Here is a 27,112-nt window from a genome sequence, read left to right as displayed (position 1 = left end):
CCCAGAGCGAGGCGCTGAGGGCCAGTAGTAAGATTCGCGTTTACCCTGCAGGCCCTGATGGTAGGAAATGAGTGGTCTTGAGATATCTCTTTCATTTCAGAAAAGAGAAGTCAGTGTCAGAATTCTCCTATTTCATAATCTTCCGCCTGGCTTTCATGAAAGACCCCCCATGGTGGGCCCCACCTTTGCTCTAGCCCCGTCAGCACAGGGCTCCCACTGCTGCTCCCCTCGTCCCGGACACATAGCCCAGGTTGCCCCCACACCCTGCTAAGTCCGCCCCCCACAGCCATTTACAGTCCCTTGTAACTAGAGAATCCTGTCTGTCCTCCTGAGGGGTTCCCTTGCCTTCCCAAGACTTTGCCCCCTCCCTCCTGTCATGCTGTAGCCGCTGTAGAGTTTCCCACTGGGCTCTGCCTGATGGGCTCAGTGGGGACAGGAGTCTTTGAGGCTTGCTGACTTCGCAGGCTGTCCCAGAGCTGAACAAATTTGGATCTTGTTTCTTCTTTCTTTAATAACACGTTCCTTCTGATCTTAAAATTAATACATTTTCAAGCAGTGCCTCATGCCTGTAATCCTAGCACTCTGGGAGGCCATGGCAGGAGGATTGCTTGAGGTCAGGAATTCAAGACCAGCCTGAGCAAGAGCAAGACCCTGTCTATACTAAAAACAGAAAAAAATTAGCCAGGTGTTGTGGCATGCACCTGTAATCCCAGCTACTCAGGAGGCTGAGGCAGGAGAATTGCTTGAGCCCAGGAGTTTGAGGTTGCAGTGAACTATGATAGGACGCCACTGCACTCTAGGCAGGGGCAACAGAGTGAGACTCTGTTTCAAAAATAAATAAATTTTTAAAATAAAATTAATACAATTTCATTTTGCAGAATTTAGAAAATATAAAAAATTATATAAACAAGGAAAAAATTGCCTATAATTGCCCTGATAACCACATTTTTTGTATGCATGTATATATAGTCTTAATGAAATTATAACTTCAGATAGCTTTGTCAAAACAACTATTTAAGGCCAGGCATGGTGGTTCATGCCTATAATCCCAGTATTTTGGGAGGCCAGGGTGGGAGGATCACTTGAACCTAAGAGTTCAAGGCTGCCGTGAGCTGTGATTGTGCCATTGCACTCCAGCCTAGGTGACAGAAAAAACTACTTTAACATTTTATATCATGAGTATTTCCCCACTTTCTGCAGTATTTAAAAGTATGATATTTAAAGATTGCATAGATGTACTATAATTTATTTTGTCCAGTTGATTTTTGGAACAGTGAGTTGTTTACAACATGCCCTATAGTTAACAGATGTACACATAAACATTTGTGTGGATCTTCAGTTACTCCTTTGAATAACTTCGCAGATGGGGAATTATTAGATGTGCATGGGCTTTTGATGGGGTGAGACTCACTAAATCCTGGATTTACCCAGTTGATGAAAAATCACCCTGACAAATTACTACCTGAATGTACGCATGAAGTTGGGCTCGGGCTCTCAAGACCGTGTGACTCTTGTATTGGGTAGTGTCTTGCTGACTTTTTATGCTTTCAACTTGTTTTCTGCTTAGATTGGGTTTACATCAAAGAACCACTTCCCAGTCTGGAGGGGAAGATGGCTCACTTGCTTACCTAAGGAGCTCTGTCACATGTTCCAGGCAGAACATTAGGCTGAAAGGTGACATAAACCGGGTTTAAACAAGAGGTGGTATTTTCAAGGGAGTTTCAAATTCTCCCTCTCTTCCTAGGGAGATGAACAGCGACTGTATGAGTTTATCGTTCGCCATTTCCTGGCTTGCTGCTCCCAGGATGCTCAGGGGCAGGAGACCACTGTAGAGATTGACATTGCTCAGGAACGCTTTGTGGCCAGCGGCCTCATGATTCTGGCCCGAAACTATCTGGACGTGTATCCATATGATCGCTGGAGTGACAAGGTGATAAAGAGGTGGACCCCAGGGAGAAGGGAGGACAGTCATGTCCTAGCCCTGAGCCGTCTAGTGGCATGAGACTGTATTCCTTGTAATGGAGGTTGTTTTTTGCCTGAGTGTGGTGACAGTGATCTGACTGCACGCATGCTGCTCCCTGCAGATCCTCCCTGTCTACGAGCAAGGCTCCCGCTTTCAGCCCAGCACCGTGGAGATGGTGGATGGGGAGACCAGCCCGCCCCAGCTGCTCACCGAGGCCGACCTCATCGCCCTCATGGAGAAGCACGGCATTGGTCAGTAGCTCCTCTGCGTGACTCGCGTCTCGCTATGGCCAGGCACGCTCTAATGCGGGTGCTATATTCTTACCCCATTTTTATAGTTGAAGTGAGGCTTAGAGAGGTTAAGTACTTACCTAAGGTCACCAAGTGTGTGTTATTTAAACCTGATTTGAATCTCCACAGTCAGTGCTCTGAAATCCCGTGCCATACGGTACATAGAGCGACACATTTCCCATGACTCAGAGTGCTCAGCTAGGAGCACCGTTTGGGCGCATGGGGATAGAACAACAAATAAGGTAGCAGCAATTAAAACTGTATCATTTCAGCTGTCAGTAACACCATGGAAAGAATAAAAAAAAAGAAGAAAACTATATTGTTATCTTTTGAAGTGTCAGATCTGGCAGCCTGGGCCTCCTTCCCTTGTGGAACAGTGGATGTGAGTGTCAGCCGTCCCCACAGGTGTGCACCCACACTACTCACACTCACACTGGCCTCACTCACCCACATGTACTTGGCAAGACCCTACTGTTAGCCATGGGTGGCTGGATTGTTAGCTTTTTGTTCCCATAGTTGCTTAGGAATCAGAAATTAGGTTTTAAAAAACACTGGGCCAGAATTATGTTTTTCCCAGTAAGTCCTGTGGCTCAAGCTTTGCAGGTGGGTCATGGTGAGTGATCTGCTGTCCCTCCATCCGTTTTTCATAGCGTTCATAGCACACAGCTTTCAAGGGCTGTCTCTAGCAAAACCTAGTCCAGGAAGGCCAGCTGCGTGATGGAAGGGAAGAGGAGTCCCCTGCATGTGTTATGGAAGCTGCTTTCTCCATCCAGGCCATACCTGCCTCATCTACAAAGAGAGTTTAGTAGTCCTATGACTTGGGAAAAGTGCTCCAACCTGGAGTCCATGACCATCACTGAGATATCCAGAAAGCCTGCAGGTTTAGTAAAATTAGAGGGGGTTTGCCCATCACGATTTCTTTGATTAAAATGTATGAGGCCTAGGCCAGGCGCGGTGGCTTATGCCTATAATCCTAGCACTGTGGGAGGCCAAGGCGGGTGGATTGTTTGAGCTCAGGAGTTCAAGACCAGCCTGAGCAAGAGCGAGACCCTGTCTCTACCAAAAATAGAAAGAAATTAGCTGAACAGCTAAAAATACATAGAAAAAAATTAGCCAGGCATGGTGGCACATGCCTGTAGTCCTTGCTACTCGGGAGGCTGAGGCAAAAGGATTGCTTGAGCCCAGGAGTTTGAGGTTGCTGTGAGCTAGGCTGACGCCATGGCACTCTAGCCTGGGCAACAGGGTGAGACTCTGTCTCAAAAAAAAAGTATGAGGCCTGCTAGAGTGAGACCCTGGACTAGGCACCAGGGACTCAAAGAAGAATGAAACCTTGTCTTTCCCTTCAAGGACTCAGTCTAGCAGAAGAACCAAACGAAACCAACACACTGAATACAATGTGATGGGTTCCGCAGGGAGCAGGAAGAAAACATCATGGGTGGGGCGTGGCTGGCATTTAAACTGGACCAAAACCTCATAGTAAGACTTCCTGGTCAGTGAAGGCAAGCCCAGCACAGGGCAGGGCTTGCAGAAGGGCACGGGGAGGAAAGCATAGGCTGGCTGCAGCTGGGGGCAGTGAGGGGTGGACATAGGAGGTGAGAAAGAAAGGTGGTTCGGGCCTGACTTTGCAGCCTGGCTTGCAGGGCTGTGGGGCCTGGGTGCCTCCTCACAGTCGGCAGGGAGCCACATAGAAGTGCACTTTTAAAAAACCAAAGCAGGCCAGGTGCAGTGGCTCACGCCTATAATCCTGGCATTCTGGGAGGCTGAGGCAGAGGATTACTTGAGCTTAGGAGTTCGAGATCAGCCTAAGCAAGAGTGAGACCTCCTCTCTACTAAAAATAAAAAAAATCAGCTGGGCATGGTAGTGCGTGCCTGTAGTCCCAGCTGTGCGGGAGGCTGAGGCAGGAGGATCGCTTGAGCCCGGAAGTTTGAGGTTGCTGTGAGTGAGGCTGACGCCACAGCACTCTAGCCTGGGCAACAGAGCCAGACTCTCAGAAAAACAAAAAAAAACCCAAGCCAAATTATAATATTTTTAATTTATTTAATTGTTTTTTTAGAGACAGTGAGTTTCTGCTCTGTTGCCCAGGCCAGAGTGCAATGGCACGATCATAGCTCACTGTAGCCTCTAACTCCTGGGCTCAAGCAATCCTCCTGCCTCAGCCTCCCGAGTAGTGCATGCCACCTCTGCACGCAGCTAACTTTTCTTTTTTTTTTTTTGAGACAAACTCTTGCAGTGTTGCTCAAACTCCTGGCCTCAAGCCATCCTCCTGCATTGGTCTCCCAAAGTGCTGGGTTTATAGTGAGCCACTTGCCCACCTAATTATTAAAATATTATTTAAGTAATATTTTTAAAATGATAATTAACAGTTTACTTGAGACATCATTCACGTACGATACAATTCACCTGTTTAAAATGTATAATTCACATTTTTAGTACATTTACAAAGTTGTGCAGTCATCACCACGATCTGTTTTAGAACATTTTCATCACCTCAGAAAGAAACCGTGCACGCTATAGCACGAACTCCCGTTCCCCTCTCCTCCAATCCTCCAGCCCTAGGCAACTATTAATCTTTCTGACAGAGAGATTTGCTTATTTTAGACATTCCCTATAAAAGGAATCGTACGATAAATACGTGGCCTTTTATAACTGACCTCAAGATTCATCCATGTCATAACATGTGTCAGGACTTCCTTCCTCGAAATCAAGGTGTCAGCTGGGCCACGGAAAAAGACTTTCATTTCATTCCTTTTTATTATCAAATAATATTCCATTGCAATATAGACCACATTTTGTTCATCTGCTGCTCAGTTGATGGACATTTAGGTTTTTCTCTCTCTGGCTGTTAGGACTAATGCGGCTATGAACAGTTGAGTACAAGCTTTTACATGGATATGTGTTTTCAGTTCTATTGGGTATATGTCTAGGATTAGGATTGCTGGGTCACTTGGTGTTCAAAGAAGGGAGAAGGGAGGTGCCAGCAGCGAAGAGAAAGGAAAAAATAGTAATTGTCAGTTAAAACCGAAGCTGCTGTGGAGTAATTAGCAGGCAGCTTCAAGAGCAGTCCCATTGTTCATCTTTCTTGCTTTTTCTCTGTTCCTGGAGACTTGATTTTCTCTGAAATGTAGTCAGGCTTATCACAGAGGGTGTGATTTTGCCCCTGAGATAAGGTTTTGGGCAGGAAACTGAGGCCTGGAGTTTGCTCCCCGTAGGAGCTTCTCAGGAACACCTCAGGCTGTAGAAACAGATTCGGAAAACAGAGCCCTGCATTGTGCCTGCCAGCTAGGCACAGAGAGACCGGAGAGTAGGGAGAGCTCGTGATTGATCTTTAGAGGTTATTAGGAAATTGTAGGATTAGATATTTTCCTGTTATTTCCACATGGTAACTGTACTTTTAACTTTTTGAGCAACTGCCAATCTGTTTTTCACAGTGGCCGCACCATTTTACATTTTCTCCACATCCTCACCAACACTTGTTATTATCGTTTTGATTATACCCATGCTAGTGGGTGTGAAATGGTATTTTATTGTGGTTTTGATTTACATTTCCCTAATGGCAGAGCTCCATTTTAAAAGGTCCCTTTGGCCACATCTTAGAGAGTGGGCGGAAGGGAGCAGAAATGGGGCGGATGAGGGTGTGGTAACGGTGCCGATGGGAAGGGGTAGACTCCAGCCGTGGCTGTGACACAGGACGGAGAAAAGAGGATTTAAAGGAATTTTCAAGCTGGAATTGACAGCTTTGATGAGTAATCAGATATGAGGTTGAGGTTGCCTGTGTGATTTCTCTTATAAACCAGATGGGAACAGACGCATCTTGTCTACTACATAGGCCCTCCAGGCAGAGGGGGTCGTGGTGTGAACGAGGTGCCCCAGCCCGCTGGGTGCGGCTGTCTGTATTATTACCTCAGAGTAACTGGGAAATGGCTTCTAGGTACTGATGCCACCCACGCCGAGCACATTGAGACCATCAAAGCCCGGATGTACGTGGGGCTCACCCCAGACAAGCGGTTCCTCCCTGGGCACCTTGGCATGGGACTTGTGGAAGGTAAGGGAGTGGGCAGCTGGCAATGGATGTGGGCAGTGGTGCTGGGGGCCCTCACGGAGCACCCTCTTTCCCTGCAGGGTATGATTCCATGGGCTACGAGATGTCTAAGCCTGACCTCCGGGCTGAGCTGGAAGCTGATCTGAAGCTGATCTGTGAGGGCAAGAAGGACAAATTGGTGGTTCTGAGGCAGCAGGTGCAGAAATACAAGCAGGTTTTCATTGAAGCAGTGGCTAAAGCGAAGAAGTGAGTGCCGTTTCCCCAGGGAGCAGAGGGAGTTCTTGGGGGCTGTTCCCCTACTAGGTTCATCCTCACCCCCTGCCCTAGGGCTGCCACACCCCACTTCTCCCCTCTGGGTTTTCCTCTTGGGGGTTCTAGAGAGCTTTGTCTGTGTAGAAACAATAGTCAACATGATCTGCTCCAGTTACTCTGGGCCAATGGCTTCAGAAATGCCCTTCTATTGATTTTAATTGTCTTGAGTTAGACAGCATAGTCTTTTAAATCAGTAAACCCACATGCTGGGGTATGATTCATTTGTTCTCAGGCCTTCGGAGGTGGCCATTTAGCGAGCAGCCGTGTGCCTTTTGTTAGAAATGACATATTTTATACCTGTGATACTGTGATTTATAGTAAGATATGTATATTTAGTTTTCAGTTTCCTGGCACACAGCTCCTAAAACCCTCAAAAATCCCCAAAGTGACTTTCGTATGCTAATGAGGTGACTTGATGGCTGAGGGCTCCCCGACAGCCTCAGATTGGGACTGGTTGCCAGGGAACCAACCCTGTGATTAGAAGGTTGGGATTTTTGATCCCACCTCCCACCTCTGGGGAGGGGAGAGGGGCTGGAGGTTAGGTTTATCACCAGTGGCCAGTGATTTATCAGTCATGCCTGAGTACTAAAGCCTCCATAACAACCCGTGGACTGGGTTTGGCGAGCTTCCAGTAGCTGAGCGTGTGGAGGTTCATAGTGGCGTTCCCAGAAAGGGCTTGGAAGCTCGGTGCCCCCTCGCACACATCTCACCCTGTGTGTCTCTTCCATCTGGCTTCATCCGTGGTATCCTTTTTTAATAGGCAAGTGTAAGTAAAGTGTTTCCGAGTTCTGTGAGCCACTCCAGCAAGTTAACCAAACCCAAGGAAGGGGTTCTAGGAAGCCCAGTTTATAACTGGTTGGTCAGAAGTGCAGCATGGGATTTGTGACTGGCATCTAAAGAGGGGGCAGTCTCGTGGGACTGAGCCCCTAATTGCAGAACGCTCTCCAGGTATATAGCGCCAGAACTGAATCGAATGGGAGGATGCCCAGCTAGTGTCTGCTGAAGAATTGGTTGGCATGTGGTGGAAAAAACCCACACAGCCGGCATCAGAAGTGTGTTGTGAAAGCATAGTAGGAAATAGTTTGTTCTTTCTTGTCCTTCAGACTGCCCCATGCTAATTTTGAAAGGAAATGCATGAACTAGTTTAAACTTAAGGGAGACACTTCTAGAGTTTGTGTGTAGACCCTGTGCAGTTTTATTTGTTTAATGTGGGGCCGGTGACAAGACAGAATTAGCTGCCTATAGCTTGACTCCTACCAGGCTCTGGCTAGGAACCAGGAGCCAGGGCTGTTTGATAATCTCAGTCTCCTCTCTCTGCCCTCTGTTCTCTGCAGCAGGCCTGTGGCTCACTTACCAGCTGGTTCCCAAGGTCACACGTGTTGTGTACATATAAGAATGTTGTAAGTGGTTTGCAGCGATTGCCAGCTGATGTGTGTTTTTGCCCTCTCTTCAGATTGGACGAGGCCTTGGCCCAGTACTTTGGGGAAGGGGCAGAGGTGGGCCAGCTGGAAGAGATCTACCCAACCATGCTGGAGCCCATCAGGAAGTGCCCACAGTGCAACAAGGACATGGTCCTCAAGACCAAGAAGAGTGGCGGGTCAGTGCCCGGGCTTCTGCCCTGCCTCTGCGCCCCAGCACCTGCTGTGTCGGCCGGGCAGCTCTCTGAAAGGCCCTGCCATTTTATTTCCATGGAATTGGTTAAAGGCTGGCCTGTTGCCAGCCCCAGCAAGCTGTTGGGCTAGAAGGGTAGCATGGTGGGGACAGGCCTTTGAGGTGTGCAGTGCTGTGGGGACTCAGAGGAGGTGAGGGACTAAGTGATAGTGGGGTGTTTTGGGCTGCCGTGGGTAAGACATCATGTATGCAATGTGTGGCGAGTGGTGGAGGAGCGTGAGCTTCAGATCCAGATGGGTCTGGGTTCAAATCCCACTTCTCTCTGAGGTGACCTGTGTGGCTGGAAGCAACTTACTTAAGACTCTGAGCCCCAAGGTTGTCTTTCATAAAGCCAGTAGTGTCTCCCTCACAAAGCTGTGCTAAGGGTGAGGATGGTGAGGGTGGAAAGGCTAGTGGGTGCTCATAGCATGGGTGGAGAAAGATTTCTCACAAAGAGGTTAAGATATAAAAGTGAAAAAGTTTATTTTATCCTTCTTAGAGGAGAAAGAAGAAAGGGGGATAGAAAGAGAGAGAGAGAGACGGCATGGCATCCCAAAGAAAGAGAAGGGGTGCCAGCAGGGAGACCGAGTGCTGAGTTTACTGATTTTAAGGGGGATGAAGAGAGGGGAAAACAAGTGCTGGCTATCAGTTGATAACAAAAGCAACAGGAGGTAGATAGCAAAACTGCAAGTATGTCAAAGTCTAAGGCTTGGTTCCCTGCCTTTCCTTGGAGAAGGGATTATCACAGCAGATGTGACTCTGTCCTCGAGATATGGTTGAGGCTGTAGCTGGCTCTCCTGCTGTTTACTCAGGAACTCTGTAAAAGCAGATTCTCAAAAAACAATTTTGAAAGAGAGAAATCTACATCTCTCTTCCGTTCATTCAGGTCTTTCCAGAAGTTGTGCAAAGCAGAACTCCTGCTGGGGGCCTGTTAGTGAGAGAGCTCATAGGACTGATCTTTAGCTGTTACTGGGGAAACTGTGGGATTAGGTGTTTCCCTGTTATTTTTGCAAGGCTGCCCCTTTCAGGACAAAGGATCAAGACTGTACAGCACTTTGCCTGACACACTGTAGGTGCTCACCAAATACTGGTCTGAATTAGGCCTGGAAACCTCAACTCCCTCTTCATGTTCACGTACTAGATCTCAGTGGGCAGTTTACCCCCGATCAGGTTGCCTAGTCTGGCCTAGTTGTCCTTGCTGGCAGCTGGCCACTAGAGGAGGTTCATGGGGGAAAAAGTGCTGGAGAGGGATGGAGGCTGTCCTTCATCAGGTGCCATCCCTCACTGGCATGATGCAAGATTCTCTGTAAACATTGTCTCGTTCCATCTTCATAACCACTTTGCACCCTGCAAGGCAGGGATTTTTTTCCCCCCACTTTTTTTTTTTTTTTTTAAGAGACAGGATCTGGCTGTGTTGCTCAGGGTAGAGCGCAGTGACATCATCATAGCTCACTGCAACCTCACACTCCTGAGCTAGGGCAATCCTCCTGCCTCAGCCTCCCAAGTAGCTGGGACTACAGGTGTACACCACCATGCCCAGCTAATTTTTCTATTTTTTATAGAGATGGGGTCTTGCTCTTGCTTAGGCTGGTCTCAAACTCCTGGCCTCAAGCCTCAAGCAGTCAGCCTCTGCCACCCGAAGTGCTGGGATTACAGGTGTGAGCCACCACACCCAGCCTTTTTTTCCACTTTTTAAAGAGTAAAAACAGGCCGGCACAGTGGCTCACGCCTGTAATCCTAGCACTCTGGGAGGCTGAGGCAGGAGGATCACTTGAGGTCAGGAGTTGGAGACCAGCCTAAGCAAGAGCGAGACCCCGTCTCTACTAAAATAGGGAGAAAAAAAAATTAGCTGGGCAACTAAAAATAGAAAAACTTAGCCGAGCATGGTGGTGCGCACCTGTAGTCCCAGCTACTTAGGAGGCTGAGGCAGGAGGATCACTTGAGCCTAGGAGTTTGAGGTTGCTGTGAGGTAAGTTGATGCCGTGGCACTCTTGCCCAGGCGACAGGGTAAGACTCTGTCTCAAAAAAAAGTGAAAACTGAGGCTTAATGGGCCAGGGGCATTAGCTGAGAGTCTCAGCTTAACTGCCCAGGACTTAACTGCCCTTCGCCTCTGCCTGGACTGCAGAATCGTGCCGCCTCCCTGCTGCCACTGAGAAAGGTTGTTTCCCCCCTCCTCTCCTCACCGCAGCCCTCAGTGGCCTGGCTGGCCTGGAGGGGGGCACCTCCCCCAGCTCTGGAAAACAAGAGGTTTGTGGGTCAGACCTAGAAGCAGGTGGCAGGGCTCATGCCACCCACAGGCGGAAGCCGGCGCCACTCTAGGCTCAGCCTTGCCTGGGCATATATTTCAGTGCATAATAAATGCTACTGATGGTTTTCTTTGCCACCAGTAGGTTATTCTATTAGTAATCATTGGAACATAAGGAGAAAGGCTACGTTTGTTTTGGTTTGGAATTCTGCAGGTACTGTACTTGATAACAAAAGAATTCTTCTCAGAGTCACCAGGGAGGGTCTGGAGATTGTCTTGAGGGCTTTAGCTTGCCAGGGTTCATCTGATAAGTTCCCTTTCTGAGTTTGTGGATTTCTTGTTTAAATAACTGGGGTTTAGGGATGGTTTTTCCTGTCTAGTACTACCCAGGCACACGCAGAGGAATTGTAAGACCCTGAAGTTCCATGACTGGAAGGCGTGGAGATGTGCTGGCCAAGAGCAGCAAGTGGGGTGGGCACTGGGCAAGAAGGCCTTTCTAGGCCTGGCTCCCTCCCTCTGTGCAAGGTTTCCAGAGAGCTCCAGGCCTCTGTTTACTCACATGCAAATACTCACGTGCAAATGAGGGCGTGCTGGCCCCACCCCAGACTGGCAGGCGGCAAAAACTTGAGAATGTGTGATGCGGCCAGATCACTGCTCCACAAAGATCACTGCTCCACGGCTGCCTGTTGGCTCATGTTTCTTTAAGGACGAAGCAGGCAGGCTCAGCAGTAGCTGCTTCGTTTTGGGGGAAGTACAGAGTAAATAGACTCATTTTTCGAAGTTGTTGAATACCAGTGACTGTGTTCAGGTAAGTGGTCTCACCTGGCCCCTGCTCCTTAGGTTCTACCTCAGCTGCACGGGTTTCCCGGAGTGTCGAACGGCCATGTGGTTTCCTGACTCGGTGCTGGAGGCCAGCAGGGACGGCAGCGTGTGTCCTGTCTGTCAGCCACAGCCTGTGTACAGGTGAGCCGGGCGCCGCAGGCAGGCACCTCCTCTCTGAGTGAGTGCGCCACGTCGCCCACCTTGCCCTGCCTCCCACCAGGACCCAGAGGGGAGAGCCTGGAGTCTCACTCCGAGGCCGCGCAGGGTTTTAGGGTTTCAGGTGCGGCACTTAGTGGCAGCCAGGTCAGCTGGGCCAGGCCAGCTCTGCTGTGTCTTGTGTGTGTCATCGCCTCAGAGTGTGGGAGAGGGCTCTGGGCTGTGCATCTGGCCAGGAGGGCCCCGTTCCCTGCCCTTTTCAGATAGATCATGGCTGCACTGGGCTCGGGAAGTTACTCACGCATTAAAAATGGAGAGCCGGGTGCAGGACAGTGGTTCTCAAACTTGTTACTCACAGGACCCCTAACACTCTGAAAAATCGTTGAGGAGCCCACAGAGCTTTTATTGTAGGCTGTTTATTTATATATGTTATATTCAAAATTAAAGTGGAGACAGCTTTTAAAATATTAATTCATTTACAGCAAATGCATTGCATACTAACACAAATAACTTGTTTTTTTGCAATAAAATTCCTATTTTCCTGTATCTGCTCCTGTAGTCTGGTGAGTTACTGTGTGTGCTGTAACCTCTGGAAAGCTCTAGAGCACACACATGGAAGAACAAGAGCAAAACAGACCTAACTTCTTAGCATTGTTATAAAATAGTTTTGACCTGCCCTTGAAAGGGCCCAGAAAGGGCCCGCTGGGGTATCATCTATAAAATGAGGATCAGGATAAAAGAAGAAAAAAAGAGGAGAACCGCTGGTATAGAGAAATGGAGCCTTTCGGAGGTGTCCGTGTTGGGTTGATGAGTCAGGGTCTTGGGTGTCGTCTGCACTGCTTCCCACTGTGCTCCTGTGTCAGCTGCAGGGGCTCCTGGGTGGCTGGTTGAGGGCCTCACATGGGTTTCCTGAAGCCTGAGGGATGTGGAGAGGCCTGGGGCTGGAGCAGGGAAATGCTGGCACCTGGTTGTTAATGGTTTTTTCCACCTTCTGGCCTCACCAGGTTGAAGTTCAAGTTTAAGCGTGGTAGCCTTCCCCCAACCATGCCTCTGGAGTTTGTTGGCTGTGTCGGCGGATGTGATGAAACCCTGACGGAGATCCTAAACCTAAGATTTTCACGGGGCCCTCCCAGAGCTAGCCAGCCCTCTGGCCACCTGCAGGCTAGCCAGTCCCTGAACAGGATGGGTGGCAGCCAGCACAGCCACCCACAACCTCCTGGCAACAGACAGACTGGGCCCTCGAAGGCTCTGGCCCAGCTCTTCCCCCCACCCACTGCTGCGGGTGAAAGCAACTCCGTGACCTGCAACTGTGGCCAAGAGGCCGTGCTGCTCACTGTCCGTAAGGAGGGCCCCAACCAGGGCCGGCAGTTCTATAAGTGCAATGCGGGTAGCTGCAACTTCTTCCTGTGGGCGGACAGCGGCCATCCGGAAGCAGGAGGGCCTCCTGCCCCAGTATCAAGACCCCCAGGTGGCTATCTGGGACACCTGCCAGGCTCAGGGAGCCGCCTGGGTGGGTTTGGCAGCCCTGGTGATGGCAGTGGTGGTGGCACGTCCTGCCTGTGCAGCCAGCCCACCGTCACACGGACCGTGCAGAAGGATGGGCCCAACAAGGGGCGCCAGTTCCATACGTGTGCCAAGCCGAGAGAGCAGCAGTGCGGCTTCTTCCAGTGGGTCGACGAGAACATGGCGCCAGGTGAGGCGGAGAGGGGCGTGCGAGTCCCTGCCTTGGGTTTTCACAATGTCCCCGCTTCAGAGACCAGAGAGAGCAGAGAGAAGGCAGGTCAGTGTCATGGGATCAGGAAGGGCACCTGGGCTGTCCTTTGCGTCCGTTTCCTCACTTTCGGCAAAGTGATGAACTGCACAGTCCTCATTCCAGATGAAAGTATAGCCGCCATTAATTGGGTAGCTTCTGTGTGCTGGCACTATGCCAGATGTACTTCACATGCGTCTTCTTTTCATCCTCATCAGGTAAGCATTGTGCTCACAATGTTGCAAATGAGGAAGGTGAGGCCCTGACCAACAAAGTGGCTTTGCGCAGGGTCACGCAGCGACAGAGCCCACGATTTGACCGTAGGTTTGCCCAGTCCCTCTTCACAGCCACTGTAACCCTGGCAAAGTTATTAGCATCTTCCTGAGCGATGCAGGTTGAAATTAAAAAAAAAAAAAAAAAGGTTACTAGCATCAGCCTCATTTCTTCAGGTGACCATACTGACCCTGGTGATACTTAGGAACCTGCCCAGGGTTGCACAGCTCAGGCCAGTGTCCCAAAGATAGGTGTTGTGGGAACTGGTGCCCAGATACTGGATCAACATGGATGGTGTATGTGAGGACCCCTTTTTTTTTGAGACAGTCTTACTCTGTTGCCCGGGCTAGAGTGCCGTGGCGTCAGCCTAGCTCACAGCAACCTCAAACTCCTGGGCTCAAGTGATCCTCCTGCCTCAGTCTCCCGAGTAGCTGGGATTACAGGCATGCGCCACCATACCTGGCTAATTTTTTCTATATATATTTTTAGTTGTCCATATAATTTATTTCTATTTTTAGTAGAGATGGGGGTCTCGCTCTTGCTCAGGCTGGTCTCGAACTCCTGACCTCGAGCGATCCTCCTGCCTTGGCCTCCCAGAGTGCTAGGATTACAGCCGTGAGCCACCATGCCCGGCCTGTGAGGGCACTTTGAAATGGCTGCTGCCACACTGGTGCACAGCAGAGCTTAATTAAACATCTGACAATGACCAGAAGGCCTCATGGGAGCTTTGGGGTTGTGTGGCTCTGGTTCTGTAGCCATGTGACCTTGAACAAATGACTTAGACTCTTGCCTCAGTTTCCTCAACAATAAGATGGTACCTGTCTATTTTCATAGGGCTCCCGTTTTTTAAAGGAGTCAGTCTCCGGTGGTGACTGTAACACCAGCTCTGCATGTACAAGAGGAACCCAGGGACTCAGTAAAAAGCGTCAGCCTTAGAGCCGCCTGCCAGTGCCGCAGGGACAAGAGACAGCGTTGCTGTGACAGACCTACATTTTCCGTGTGTGAGAGCAGTGTGGCCTGCACACTTCAGGAATACCAGGGCCACTCGTCTTCCTACTTGGACGTAGGAAGTGGCATCTGATCTCCAGGCCAACTGATGGATTACCCTGGTCGTCGGGTAGCCAGCAGCAAGAGGCCTGTTTAGGGTCTGGAGGGGTCAGAGCTCAGGTCCCCTTGCAGGGCAGGTAGGGAGCAGGCTGTAGGTCACAGGCTGCTTGTCTTTGCTGCCTGCTTGGGTTTCTACCTCTTACAAAGGGCCAGCACAGTGACACTAGTGCCTGCTTACGAGGGCCGTGAGCATGGGACAATGCCTCCAGGAGCTTAGGCCTCTTTAGAGGAGGTGTATAAGATGGAAAACACATCATATCTTGAGCTTATGGTGAGTGAGGGGGGCCTGGCCTGCGAGGTATACATGACTGAGTAAAAGCTGGGACACGCCTCACCCAACACTGTGACCTGTATTTCTTGCCACTTCAGTGTGTCTGTTCTAAACTTGGTCTTCCCCTGACTCTTCCCACAGGGACTTTGGGAGCCCCACCCTGGCCAGGAGGGAGAGGAAGAACCGAGGGGCCAGAGGCCAGAAGCAAAAGACCCCGGGCCAACTCCTCAGACCCAGCGTCTACAGCTAAGAAACCCCGGAAGTGCAGCCTTTGCCACCAGCCTGGACACACTCGTCCTTTCTGTCCTCAGAACAGATGAGGGCAGGGTAGGGTAGTGAGGGCCACTTTCTCGGACCTGCCCCCCTAATGAGTTAACCAGGACCAGGTGACCGTTCGTTGTCTTGCGAAGGTCAGCGCTGCTGGACAGGGGCCCTCTGCCCAGGGCTCAAGAATGACCGTAGCCACTGCTGAGAAGTCACACATCTGCTTCTTGTGACCCTCCGCCCCAAGGATAGCCACTAGTTAGGCAGGTCACAGTTAACAGTCGACATTGGTGCAAAGCAAGAAGTGCCCCAGCTACTTAGGAGGCTGGGGTGGGAGGGTTGCTTCTTGAGCTCAGGAGTTTGGAACCAGCCAGGGGAACATAGTGAGACCCTGTCTCAAAAAAACAAAAAGAGGCTTCCTTCCCTTGCAGAAACCTGGGGTGAGCAGCCAGCACTCCTGGGCAGGCTCTGGGCAGCCTGGACATCCCGAGGAGGAGGGTGTGGCGCGGGGAAGTAGCCTTCGTTCTGCCTGCAGAAGCAGCTTCATTCCCTTTTCACCTAAAAGCTAGGACTCTCTAGAGTCCGTGTGCCTCAAGTAAGAATTCAGCCCCGCGCTCTGCTTGGTGACAGTACAGAGCATCCAGGGGACGTTTGCAGGAGTGATGGACATGAATGCCAGCCAGTGCTACAGGGAGCACTCACCCTGGGGCCTCTCACAGGCCACTGTTCCTGGTGGTCCCCTGCCAGCCCACCTGTCCATACGGCAAGCACTGAGCCCGCCTTCTTCCCACCCCACAGTTGTCCCTTGGTGCAGAGAAAATGCCCAACTCGAGACTCGGAACACTAACTTCCCGTTGCCCGTGCTCTCCAGCGGTGGTCACGGTCCTTGTTCGCCTTCACAAGAACATTATGAATAACGTACAGCCCTGTGGGCTCTGCTGTACAGTTTAGAAGATGAGCTGAGATGAGGTGCGAGCTGGTGAGAAACTGGAACTGTTCTCTGGTCTTGGGACTCTGGCCCATACCCTCCAGTGAGACCAGCGGCTGTGTCCTGGCTGGCGTCTGGAAGGAATTTTTACAAGCGCAAATTCTTGGAATTGTTCCTGGAGCATCTCAGCCAGTGGTGTGGGTCACGGCCCTGCGTTCGTGGGGTTTTGCCCTCCCAGCCCCCCGCAACCACCGGTCTACTTTTTGTCTTCCATCTATCAGTTGTTGGGACATTTCGGTTGTGTCTGCCTTTTGGCTGTTGTGAATAGTGTTTCTGTGAACATTCATGTAGGAGTGTTTGATTATTATTTTCAATTATTTTGGGCATATGCCTGGGAGTAGACTTGCTGGGTCATATGGTAACCCCATGTTTTAACATCGTGATGCACCACCAAACTGCTGCGCGGTGGCTGCGCCGTTTTACACTCACCAGCGGTGCACGCAGGTCCTCATCAACAGTGTTATTTATTTTTTTTGTATCATAGGCGTCCTGGTTGGTGAGAAGTGGCATCTCATTATGGTTTTGACTTGCATTTATCTAGCGACATTGACCATTTCTTCATGGGCTTACTACTGGCCATTGGTATATAGTCTTTGGAGAAATGTCTATTTGAATCCTTAACCCATTTTTAAATTGGGTCGTTTTGTTTTTTTGTTGTTGAGTTGTAGGAGTTCTTCATAGACTCTGGACACCAGGTGTCTTTGTGGTGTTTCCACGGGCAACTCCTTTGTGCGCCGAGACCACGGACTGCAGGATTGGGCTGCACCACGGAAAGGGCCGGGCCTCTAAGGTTGGACAGACCTGGGCTTGGCCCCCGACTCCCCTGGCCCGGTCTGCCACCCTGGGCATGGGCCTTTGTCCCTGGAGCCTCAGTGGCGTGTCTGCAATGGGGTGTTCTTACTCAGCTGTGAGGCTCTCTGGTGGGGGGTTACAGTCGGCTCAGTTGCAATCAGAACTTCACAGATAAAGCCTGCCGGCGCCGTCAGGTTAGCAGCACGCGGTGCAACAAGAGATTGCTCCCCCCCCCCCCCATTGACTGGAAGTTTGGGGTTTTTTTTTTCTACTCACCCACTCATTCACCCACTCACTGACTGGAGGTTTTTGACCCTTGTGTTGAACCCCATCTCCTGCAGCTTGTGCAATGCAAGACCAAGAAGAAAATGATACCCGCTCCCGGCCTTGCTGGGCCCGACCAAGACTGGGCACTGGGCAAGGAGTCTCATGATTTCAGCCTCCTGGCTGCCTGCAGGAGAGCATCTGTCGTTTTACAGAGGAAACCAAGGCTCTGGTGGGTTAAGTGCCTCCCCTACCAAGCATCTAAGCTGGCCTTGAAACCTAGTGCCAGCCAGCCACTCCCCTGGAGCTAGGGCCAACGTGCCCAGCAGCGCTGGTGCCCACACCTGAGGATGCCAGCTGCCATGACACCAGGCAGAGACCCCCCCACTGCCCTCTGGGGTGAATTCACCACCCGCTTTTCCTGGAATGCAGCCAAGAACTTGGGGAGTTCACATTCAGCTGGATTTTGTTCAGTGTCCAGGTGTCTCAGACTAGAACTCAAGGTGGCCCCGGTTCAGCTTGCTCACCTGGGTCTTACTACCGTCCCACTTTAGACCGCCAGCCCACACGCTGGGGGAGCGTCAGGGTTCCGCCTGCAGTCTGAACCTGGGAAGTTCCTTCACAAGTCCATGCAAGCGAGTGACCCTGTGAGTCTGGCCTCCCCACCCGCCAGAGGCCCCAGCCCACTGAACTAGCTGAGCGGGCTAGTTGTCCCGGACTAGATGTCTCGGGAAGTGGCGGGCAGTGCGGAGATGATCGGGAGCGTTGGCCAGTCATGGGTGCTTGCCTTCTGATAGGCTTGAGTTTTGTCCACCACAACCTTAGCTTCCTCAATAAATTGGGTTGGTTTTCTTAAGGCGTTTTCTGATTACAAAAGAAAAATGCGAATGTTACAGGCATAAATGGTATGCCAGCTTGAGGGCTTCTCATTCCAGAGGGCAAAGGTTGGAGCAACTCCCACCCACCCCTGCCCTGGAGCCTCCCCAGGCTCTGGTGTCTGCCTGGGGGCTCTTAGGTGTGACCTCAAGGCCCACTTGAAGGATCCCCCCACTTGGAGGCAGGCTGAGGAAAGGACCTGTGCGAGGGCGAGGCCGCACCGTCCTCGAGTGCCTGGCACTGGCTTCCAGGTGGGTGTGCTCCGGGGGGCTGGGGCCAGCAAGACCTCTGTAGCCGAGGGCTCCTCAGGCTGATGCTGAAGTGACTTTGCTCTTCCTTGGTGCAAGTGACAAGTCAGCCTCTGCACTGCTGGTGGGAGTATGAGTCAACACTTTCACTCTTCCATTCCAACTGCAATTTGGAAGTTGCAGTACGGGGTGGCAGGGGTGCATTTATTTCCATTTCTCAGACCCAGCCACTGTGACCTTTCTGCTCTGCTCCCTGCTGTTCAGGGCTTGGGTTGGGGGGAGGTGTGTTTTCTGACCTGACTAGAACCCAATTTGGCCCAGTCCTTCAGGATCTGAGCAACATTCGAATGCTGTCCGCTCGCAGGAATCTCCTAGTGAGAAAGCTGTGTGCACAGAAACTGTTCAGAGTTGTTTTTCCTTCTTTTTTTTTTTTAATAGCAAAAATGGAAGCCAGTTAGGTCAGCTCTGGGGAGATAATGATCTCCCCCGATGGACTGCCCTGTAGCTAAGTATCGAAAAGAAGTGGGTTTACTAAAAGGAGACGTTTTCTCTTTGGTGAGGTTTATTCTTCAGTTAGCCAAGACGAGCTATAGGTGACTTTTTAAATTAATAAGTTTCTATTCTCCATTTTGCTGCCCCCGGCTGGTCTGGTGATCCCTGCATTCTGAGCAAGTAGAATCACCCCACCTGCTGGCCACAGGCTGTGCCTCACCACAGTCTCCTGGCTTGGGGTCACTTGGTGAAGCTAAAACAAGCAGTTGGAGTGACATGTTTTGCCGCCACAGTGGAAGGTTCTAAGGTCAAAGACATTTGGGGCCTGGGCTGAGTCCACAGGTGGCTCACACAGGCAGGCAGAGCTGGAATCGTCCTCAGGTCGAAGGGCAGAGGGTGGGATTTCGCAGCAGCGTGTCGTGCAGCTGGTGGAGCCCAGGACGGTGCCAGCCCAGGACGCAGGTCCTGAGAAGGCTCCTAGCAAAAACGGTGGTTTGTGTCCAGTTCTCCAGCTAGAAATAAAGTCCCAGACATTAACTAGGTGATGTAACCATGAACATTTCTCTCCCTTTTAACTCATCTTGGTTTTTTCCCTACAAAACCACAGAATGACAAGAGCATTCAGAGCTGCCGGAAGCAGTTGGCCTCCACAGAGCGGCCCACACCAGGCTTGGTCGGGCTGGTTGCCTAAGAAGGGTTCTAAACCAAGCCCGCTTCCTGGACAGCGGCCTCCAGCCTTGTGACCGGTGGGCTCGCCTGGCACCTGGGAGGGCCTTGCTGTGCTGGGGCGTCGAGATGTGGAAAGGGCAGGGGCGGCGAGGGGCAGTGAGGCCCAGCAGTCTCTCATTCCAGGGCAGTTCAGTGTGTGCCAGGCGCTGGGTCAGCATTGCCACCCCAGTTAAACCTCACAGCCACCCGGGATGTAGGTGTCCCTGATTCCCCATTTTGTAGATGGGAGGACTGAGGCACAGGCTTTGCCCGGGCTGCTCCCTTGCCGACCCTCTGCCAGTAAAATGGCTCAAAGCACCAGGGACCAAGGCGCAGCTGCAGCTCCTGACTAAGCCAGTCCCCTGCCCCTTGACCCTTGCTGCAGCCTCTGTACCACCCCCACCCCACCCCCTGTCCCATACAGTCTTGCTCCCCTTGCCTCCTGCAGCCACAGTTGGAAGGGGTAGGGGCGTCCTCCGAGGAGATACAATGGTGTGGGAAGGGCTGAAGCAAGTGAAAAGGGCACAGCTGGGGTGGCCAGGTTCCCATGGCCCAGAGCCCTCCCCAGGCCTCATCTGTCATCTGTGGTGACAGGAAGTGAGCCCAACTTTGGCTCCTAGGGAACGCTGAGATGCTCTGGCTTCTCACCTGCACGAGGGGGGCTGAGTTTGCTCCCTACTTGTGGGGCCACACAGAGAGGCAAGGGAGGTGGAGAAAGGAGGTATCTGAACTGATGGGACCTGGCTGAAGGGCTGCGGGACAGCCCCACGGAGCCCAGAAAGGGCTGGCCGGCATGACATTGGGCCTGGCAGTTCAGCCTTAGAAACAAAACCTGAACTAGTTGGTTCCCATTGCTAAAGCAAGACTTCACACTAAGACTGTTAACTTTCTCCCTCCACATAACTTACTTGTTATGGACTGAAAAGTTTGTGTCCCCCACAAATTGATATGCTGCAATCCTAACTGCTAACTGAAACCCCCAAATTGATAGTGTTAAAAGGGAGGGCCTTTGGGAGGTGATTAAGTCATGAGTGTGGGCTTCGCATGGTTGGGCTTAGTGTCCTCCAGGAGACCCTGGGGAAAATCCCTTTCCCACCACTACCAGGTGAGGACACAGCTAGAAGGTGACACCTATGAACCAGGATGCAGGATCTGTTGGTGCCTCGATCTGGGACTTCCAGTCTCCAAAAGTGTAAGAAATAAATTTCTGTTGTTTCTAAGCCACCCAGTCGATGGCATTTTGTTACAGCAGTCCGGACAGACTAAGGCACTACATTTTATTTATTTATTTTTGTTTTTGTTTTTTGTATTTTTTTTGAGACAGAGTCTCGCTCTGTTGCCCAGGCTAGAGTGCCGTGGCGTCAGCCTAGCTCACAGCAACCTCAGACTCCTGGGCTCAAGCAATCCTCCTGCCTCAGCCTCCCACATAGCTGGGACTACAGGCATGCGCCACCATGCCCCGTTAATTTTTTTCTATATATATTTTTAGCTGTCCAGATCATTTCTTTCTATTTTTAGTAGAGACAGGGTCTCACTCTTGCTCAGGCTGGTCTCGAACTCCTGACCTCGAGCCATCCGCCCGCCTCAGCCTCCCAGAGCGCTAGGATTACAGGCGTGAGCCACCGTGCCCGGCCCAAAGACACTACATTTTAAAATAAACCCTACCACCTCCAAACTGATCTCAAGGCCTCTTGCCAAGCTGCCAGGCCTAGCCATAGGACTTTCAGAAAACCCCAAACAGCCACATATGACAGCACCAAGACCCCTTTTCCCAGCACAAGTTACACACACGTTAGAATTTTTTCCTTTAATTATTGTTCACATTCTTCGAGGCATAGCTTCGTTTCAGCAGGAAGAATACCAAAGACAGGAGGGGCACCCGGGAGGAGAGGTGGAATCTGCCTCCTCTAGGCCCCTGCTACCTCCGCCAGACTTCAGTTCTCATGGCACACTGCAGGGGCCCGGTCTGCGCACCAGGCCTCTCTAGGAGGGGCACATCCTCTGCTCCCCGGTGGGGCCAGGAGGAGCGACAGTGGGACACCGGCTGCGGGCAAGGCAGACAGCACAGGGCCTCAGCTCCCCCAGCAAGTAAGAGCCCTCGGCTGCCTGAAAACTCACCTAGTCGGGTGGGGAAGGGCCTTCCCCGGAGGTATCAGGTGGACAGCAAGTCACACCAAGCTCCTGCTCTGGAGCCCGAAGAGAACAAGAAAACTAACCACTCAGAAGACATTGGGAAAACGCCATCCTCTAACAATCAAAAAGCTGTCCTCCAGGGACACCAGGTGACTCTGGCCCCAGGGGATGGAACAAACATGATACTTACACCTGGCACCAGATGCCTCAAGGTGCCTGAAGCTGGTGCCCAAGGAAAGCATTAAATCACTCTCAGCAGAAAAACTGAGCTGCCTTCATCCCTGCCTCCGATGGCAGGAGCCACGTTCTGTAAGTGCATTCGTTGCTGGTGATGATGGACAGAGCCCAAAGTCCTGGGGCTGACCCCAAAGGAACTTGGGGCTCCTGCGTGAGTGGCTGGCACTCCATGCTGCTGAGGCAGCCCAGCTGCACTCAGGTGACGGTGACCAAGCTCTCCAGGCTCAGGGATCCTGGTGATCATAGCCCAAGCACACACCAATGCCCTGGGTTGGGTAATGTACCCTCTTTCATCCTGGCTAAAAGCAAGAGAAAACCCACTCTCCAAATCCCTGGGAGACGAGCACAGCTCACCAGCATCAGAAAACTTGCCGGCCACCCCTGTCCCCAGCCGTCTGGAGCAGCCCCTCGGGTGCCTGTAGGCCGATGTACAGCGCGTAGCCAATGTCGTCGATCTCCTCCTCGCACAAGCTGTCAAAGAGGTTCACGCAGGGGTTGAAGTGGCAGGGCAGGCTGGCCCGCTCCAGGCTGCCGATGAGCAGCTCCAGGGCCTGCAGGAAGCGCTCCCCCAAGGCCTCCTCCGCCCAATCCACATCCTCCTCCCCCAGATGCAGAACCACTTGGGTCAGGTGGCTCAGGCCCAGCCGCCTCAGGGTCAAATGGCCTCGACAGATGCCACATAGCAGCAGCAGCAGCCGTCGGCGGGTCCCAGAGTCATGGTCATCTAGGGCCCGCAGCCTGGCGGCCTCTACTGGGTACAAATCCTGCAGCCAGAGGTTCCCAGCCAGCCCCTCCAGGGGCCAGGCCAACAGGAGGCGGTCGTCAGCATCGGCCCCAGGGACACCCACGAGCACAGCTGCTGTGAGCTCCAGGCGCTCGTGCTGTACCTCCAGCAGCAGCTCCTCCGAGGCCAGGCTGGGCCGGATCAGGCACCCGAGAAGGCTGCCGATGGCTGGCCAGTTCACGGAGGCAGCCAGTGCCTTGCGGAGCAGCTCCAGCAGGACGCGGGAGGAGAGGTAGCCTCCCACCAGGAAGCGGTCCCAGGGGCTGCTCCCTCGGGGGCGGAACTCAAGCTGAGTCCTGCGCACAGCCCAGCAACGAGGGTCCCTCGCCACAGTGTCCACACCCGGCACCAGGCTCCACAGGCCCGGCTCCAACACCAGCGGTACCAGGAGACGCACGTGGTCGGCGGCCCCCGCCTGTAGCCCATCGTAGAGCGGCCCCTGGGGCACAAGTGCCCCAAAGGGCAGTTCTGAGAACTTGCTCCGCAAGTAAGCCTGCAGCTCCAGGGCAATGTCACCAGCCAGCTGTTTGGCCAAAGCCACCTGGGCTGCTGGGATGGTCACGTGGTCCCGCTCAAATGCCAGCAGCTTCTCCTGGAATGTCAGGCACAGCGGTGCTGGAGAGCTGAGCTGAGGTGGCACCTGAGGATCAGTATGTGCAGGACCCTCTGCAGAGTGAAAGGACAGGGAACCAGTCAGAACAGAACCCTTCCTGATGACTAGCTCTGTGATGTCCCTGCCCCTCACTTTCCTCATTGGTGATGACGCCTGAGAGAGCACTTAGTTCACATCCCGTCATACAGTGAGCACTTGACGAGGAGTGCTCATTGTCCCAGAGTCCATCACCCTGGCCCTACAGCTACGACAGCTTCGTGCAAAGTGGGACAGGTCCTGCCCCTCTCCAAGCCTCAGTTTCCCCATCTGAGGCTCCCCACTATCAATGCTGTCACCTCGCTCTGGTAGGAGGGCAAAGAAACACAATCCCCATTAAGTGTCTGAGGAGCACGTGGCCCGGAGAGGGGAAGAGACGTGCGTAGGGTCACAGCATCTGTCAGCGACAGAGCCTGGGCTGCAGCTCCTGAATGTGACCACCAAAGAGGTACCCACGCACGTCGGAAGGGAAGGGGTGCCACTCACCTGGGGCAGAGGGCAGGGGGGCCACGGGCAACACAGGTTGGCTGAGGGCAGCAGGCGGGGGCCGGGGCTGCAGGTTTGGTGTAGCCTTTAGAAGGCTCAGTTCCTTCCAGCTGTCCCCCTTGGTGTCATCCTCATCCTGTGGGCCAGTGGCCCTGTCAATGAACTGCAGGCAGAGGGACACAGATCAGAGCATCCAAAGCCTGGGCAGCCACGGCAAAGCCCAGGGGCAAAGCAAACCAGGGTGCTGGGGAGAAGCAGGTGCCCTGGGCTCCAGCACCAGCCTTGGGTAGTCCCCACCTCCCCCGGACTCTGTGCAGGCCCCAACCCTGTCATCCTCCTCTGGGAGCCTCAGGCATGACCCACCCAGCCTGGTCTTACCCGCTTCACAGCCAGGGTGGCAATGCCCAGCACGGCAGCCCCGCCCACACCCAGCACCAGGCGGGCATTGGCCAGGAGGAAGTCCACCACGCTGCCCAGCCCCTCGTCGCCACGCCGCTTCCCCCGTTTCTGGGAGAACTCTGCCATGGTCGGCCTGTAAGAGAGCCAGGGGTGCAGCAACAGCTCAGGCTGCGGGGCCACTGTGGGCAGGAGCTCTGGCTGCCATCGTGCTGGGGTGACAGTCAAGCCCTCGGGGGCTATCTGAGAATGTCTCATGAGAAAAGGGCCACCCATTCACAGGGGAGGACACCAAGGCCCTGGGAAACCAAGTGAAATGCCCAAGACAGGAAGGGGCAGGGCTGCGGTTGGAACTTGGGCTTTGGGGCTCCAAGTCCCCATTTCTTGCAAGGAGATGGGGAGCGGCCAAGCCTTCTCCCCCAAAGCTGCAAGCAATCCACCCCTGGAAAGAAGAGCTCACAAAGGCCCTGTGGCAGCCCATCACCCTCCACCCACCTTCCAGGACCCCTGACATCACTAAAGACCCATGAGGTGGGTCTTATCATGACCACCCCTATTTTACAGAGCTACAGGCTGCCAAACCACACAGCGAGTGGTGAGGTCTCAAACCCACGAATGCAAAGCCTCCAGATTCTCGTCCACCTCCAGAGTCCAATAGGTCTTCCCTGTGCCACACGGCCAGGTCCTCAGAGGCTGCCTCTTCCCAGGTTCCTAACAAGGGCCGGGCACAGCAGCCCTCCCTGATATCCTCTCAGGAGGAACCCAAAGCCCAGAGAAGACCAGCAATCTGGGGTCCCAGACAGCTTGCCTGGGGGAGCCTCTTGGACCTTTGGCAGGCACCTGAGTGATGCTCAGGGGCAAAGCCCCAGATCTTGGTAGCAGCCCCCAGAGGCACAGCTACCAAGTGAGAGAACAAGCAGAGTGAGATGGCCCAGGCGGCCCAGGGAGGCCAATGGGCATGTGCAAGCCAAGGCCGAAGCCCCACTGTCAGGGGCAGCCCTAGAGACTGACCCAGAGGGCTGCCCAGTGCCCCCAGACAGAGGGCTATCTGGTCCTCTGGGGCTTGGGACACTGTTGGGGGGCTCGGGGGTTATCCTCAGCTGCCAGGAGGCCAAGCAACAAAGAAGGTAAGATGAGGGCCTAAAGGCCGAGGGCACAGGCGGTGGCAAGGAGAGTGAGTGACCCTGCAGTGTGTGGCTGGGTGGGGCCGGGCACTTGGGAAGTGGACGCAGCTATCTCCCAGGGTCCAGTCCACCAAGCCCCAGCCTCAGGTTCTGAGAGGGGACACTGTCCTCAGGCACTGAAAGCTGAGGGGGATGTGTGAACAAGAGGCAAGCTTCGGGCACCCCTCAGACACCAGGCAGAGGTCTTGCTGGGGAGGCCTCAGAGATGACCATGAGGTCACAGCCTACTGGGGCACCAAGGACTTCTGTCCTCCCTGCTATGTTGTGGGTGCCAGGGGCTCAGTTGCCAGGTGACAAGAGGCCTGGAGTAGCTGAAGACTGAAGCACGATGTGACTGAGCCCGGACACCCGCGCATTTGCCCCAGACTAAAAATAAGACGCGCTTTGGGGCGGTCCTAGCCCAGACGGGTGACCCACCACGGCCCCAGAGCCAGTTTCAGCTTCCTCATCTGTGACACGGTGATCAGTATTACCACCCACCCCCGGCGGGACCAGGAATCCACTTTGCAAACTGTAAAGCTATTTAAAGACCCTCCACCTGTCGAAACTGGGATTCAGCGCTGCTCTTGGAGGGGTCGCGAAGGCCCCAACCCGCAGCCTTCCAACTCCCGTAAGGGAGAGAGGGCGTGGGTGGTTAAAAATAACCCAACTGCACAGCCGAGCCCTGGATGCCGCCTGGCCTTCCCCTCCTCCGCCAAACCCGCCTGCCCTGGGCCAGGGTTGAGCAGGCCACGCAACAGCCCCTAGGTGGGCCTGCAGCAGCCCGGTTCACAGGGGAAGACACCAAGGCCCAGGGAAACCAAATAAAATGCCTGAGACGGGAAGGGGCAGGGCTGGGATTCGAACTCGAGCCTTAGGGCCCCGAGCCCTCCCCTCCTTCCCCGGCGGAGACCGCGGGCCACGCCTCCGATCTGCATCCGGGACGCGCGCCACGCCCGGGGCTGGGTGACCCCCGGGGCTGCCCCTCGGCGCTCCGGCCGTACCTGCGTCTTGGCGTCTGCGCAGCGACTGGAGGACGCAACGGGTCCACCGGGCCCGTAAGCCCGGAACGCCTGAGAATGGAACGTGAAGCACCCGGGAACCGAACGCCCAGGGCCCGGGGGAAGCCACTGACCCCAGAGGCACGCAGACAGGCAGGCCCTAGCTCCAATCGGAGCGCTGGACTCCCGCGAACAGGTTCCAAAATACTGCTCGGCTCAGCCAGTGACGGGCAGGCCACGCCCCCTCGGGGGCGGGACTCGCTGCCGCACTCCAAATTAAAGGCGCAAGGCTGCATTCCGAGCCCGCGACGGGCTGTGTGAGTGGCTGTCCTCCCGTGGCCTGTGCGTTTGTAATGTGAGCCTTCGCTTTGGAGAAGGCTGTCTGGCCTACGCTCCTTCTGAGGCCTGGCAGTCAGGCGGCAAACTGGCCAGAGGCCCGCGCCTCCGACCTCTTAGGTCACCTCTGCAGGAAGTCCTTGGTGGCCTCATAATTATCTGTGGGCCTGCTGGGGGCACACAGCTGGGCAAGAGAGCCCGCCCCTGCCATCTGCTCCGTGCGACCTTGTGTGGGCCCTCTCCACCCGGGCCTCAGTTTTTTCTCCTGTAAAAGGGGTAGACCCCTCTACTCCTGGGAAAGGTGGTCGTGTATATATGAGCTGCGGCCCAGGTATCGGGGCCTGCCACATGCCGCCCGGGCGGGGCAGCGTGAACAGCCGGACCGAGACGAACGCGGCTCTTCTGCAGCCCCCTT

General features: G+C 53.4%; 2 protein-coding genes across 5 annotated transcripts in view; one reads left to right on the top strand and one right to left on the bottom strand.

The window, feature by feature from the left end:
- The window catches only part of TOP3A (DNA topoisomerase III alpha), a 32,712-nt gene extending 14,871 nt beyond the window's left edge, over nt 1-17,841 (top strand). For 2 of the 4 annotated variants that reach the window (XM_069481942.1, XM_069481941.1), the window contains 8 exons: nt 1,745-1,930; nt 2,085-2,214; nt 6,183-6,296; nt 6,374-6,539; nt 8,059-8,202; nt 11,342-11,464; nt 12,484-13,172; nt 15,022-17,841. In XM_069481942.1, the coding sequence (XP_069338043.1) occupies nt 1,745-1,930; nt 2,085-2,214; nt 6,183-6,296; nt 6,374-6,539; nt 8,059-8,202; nt 11,342-11,464; nt 12,484-13,172; nt 15,022-15,200 (1,731 nt within the window). In that variant the 3' untranslated portion in view covers nt 15,201-17,841. Of the gene's footprint in view, nt 1-1,744; nt 1,931-2,084; nt 2,215-6,182; nt 6,297-6,373; nt 6,540-8,058; nt 8,203-11,341; nt 11,465-12,483; nt 13,173-14,336; nt 15,002-15,021 lie in introns of those variants that run through there. The other 2 variants (XR_011234880.1, XM_069481944.1) reach the window with 2 other exon arrangements.
- A 3,483-nt stretch (nt 17,842-21,324) lies between these two features.
- Nucleotides 21,325-26,462, bottom strand: MIEF2 (mitochondrial elongation factor 2). Its single transcript, XM_069483223.1, has 4 exons — nt 26,365-26,462; nt 24,180-24,333; nt 23,802-23,964; nt 21,325-23,332 (listed from the first exon to the last, which is right to left on the bottom strand). The coding sequence occupies exons 2-4, from the start codon at nt 24,324-24,326 to the stop codon at nt 22,242-22,244; spliced, it is 1,401 nt and encodes a 466-aa protein (XP_069339324.1). The 5' UTR covers nt 24,327-24,333; nt 26,365-26,462; the 3' UTR covers nt 21,325-22,241.
- Between the last annotated feature and the right edge of the window lie 650 nt (nt 26,463-27,112).

This window comes from Eulemur rufifrons, chromosome 9 (assembly GCF_041146395.1).
Source record: "Eulemur rufifrons isolate Redbay chromosome 9, OSU_ERuf_1, whole genome shotgun sequence".
Taxonomy (NCBI): domain Eukaryota; kingdom Metazoa; phylum Chordata; class Mammalia; order Primates; family Lemuridae; genus Eulemur; species Eulemur rufifrons.
The sequence above is the reverse complement of the archived record's forward strand: the minus strand, read 5'-3'. Positions and strand labels throughout refer to the sequence as shown.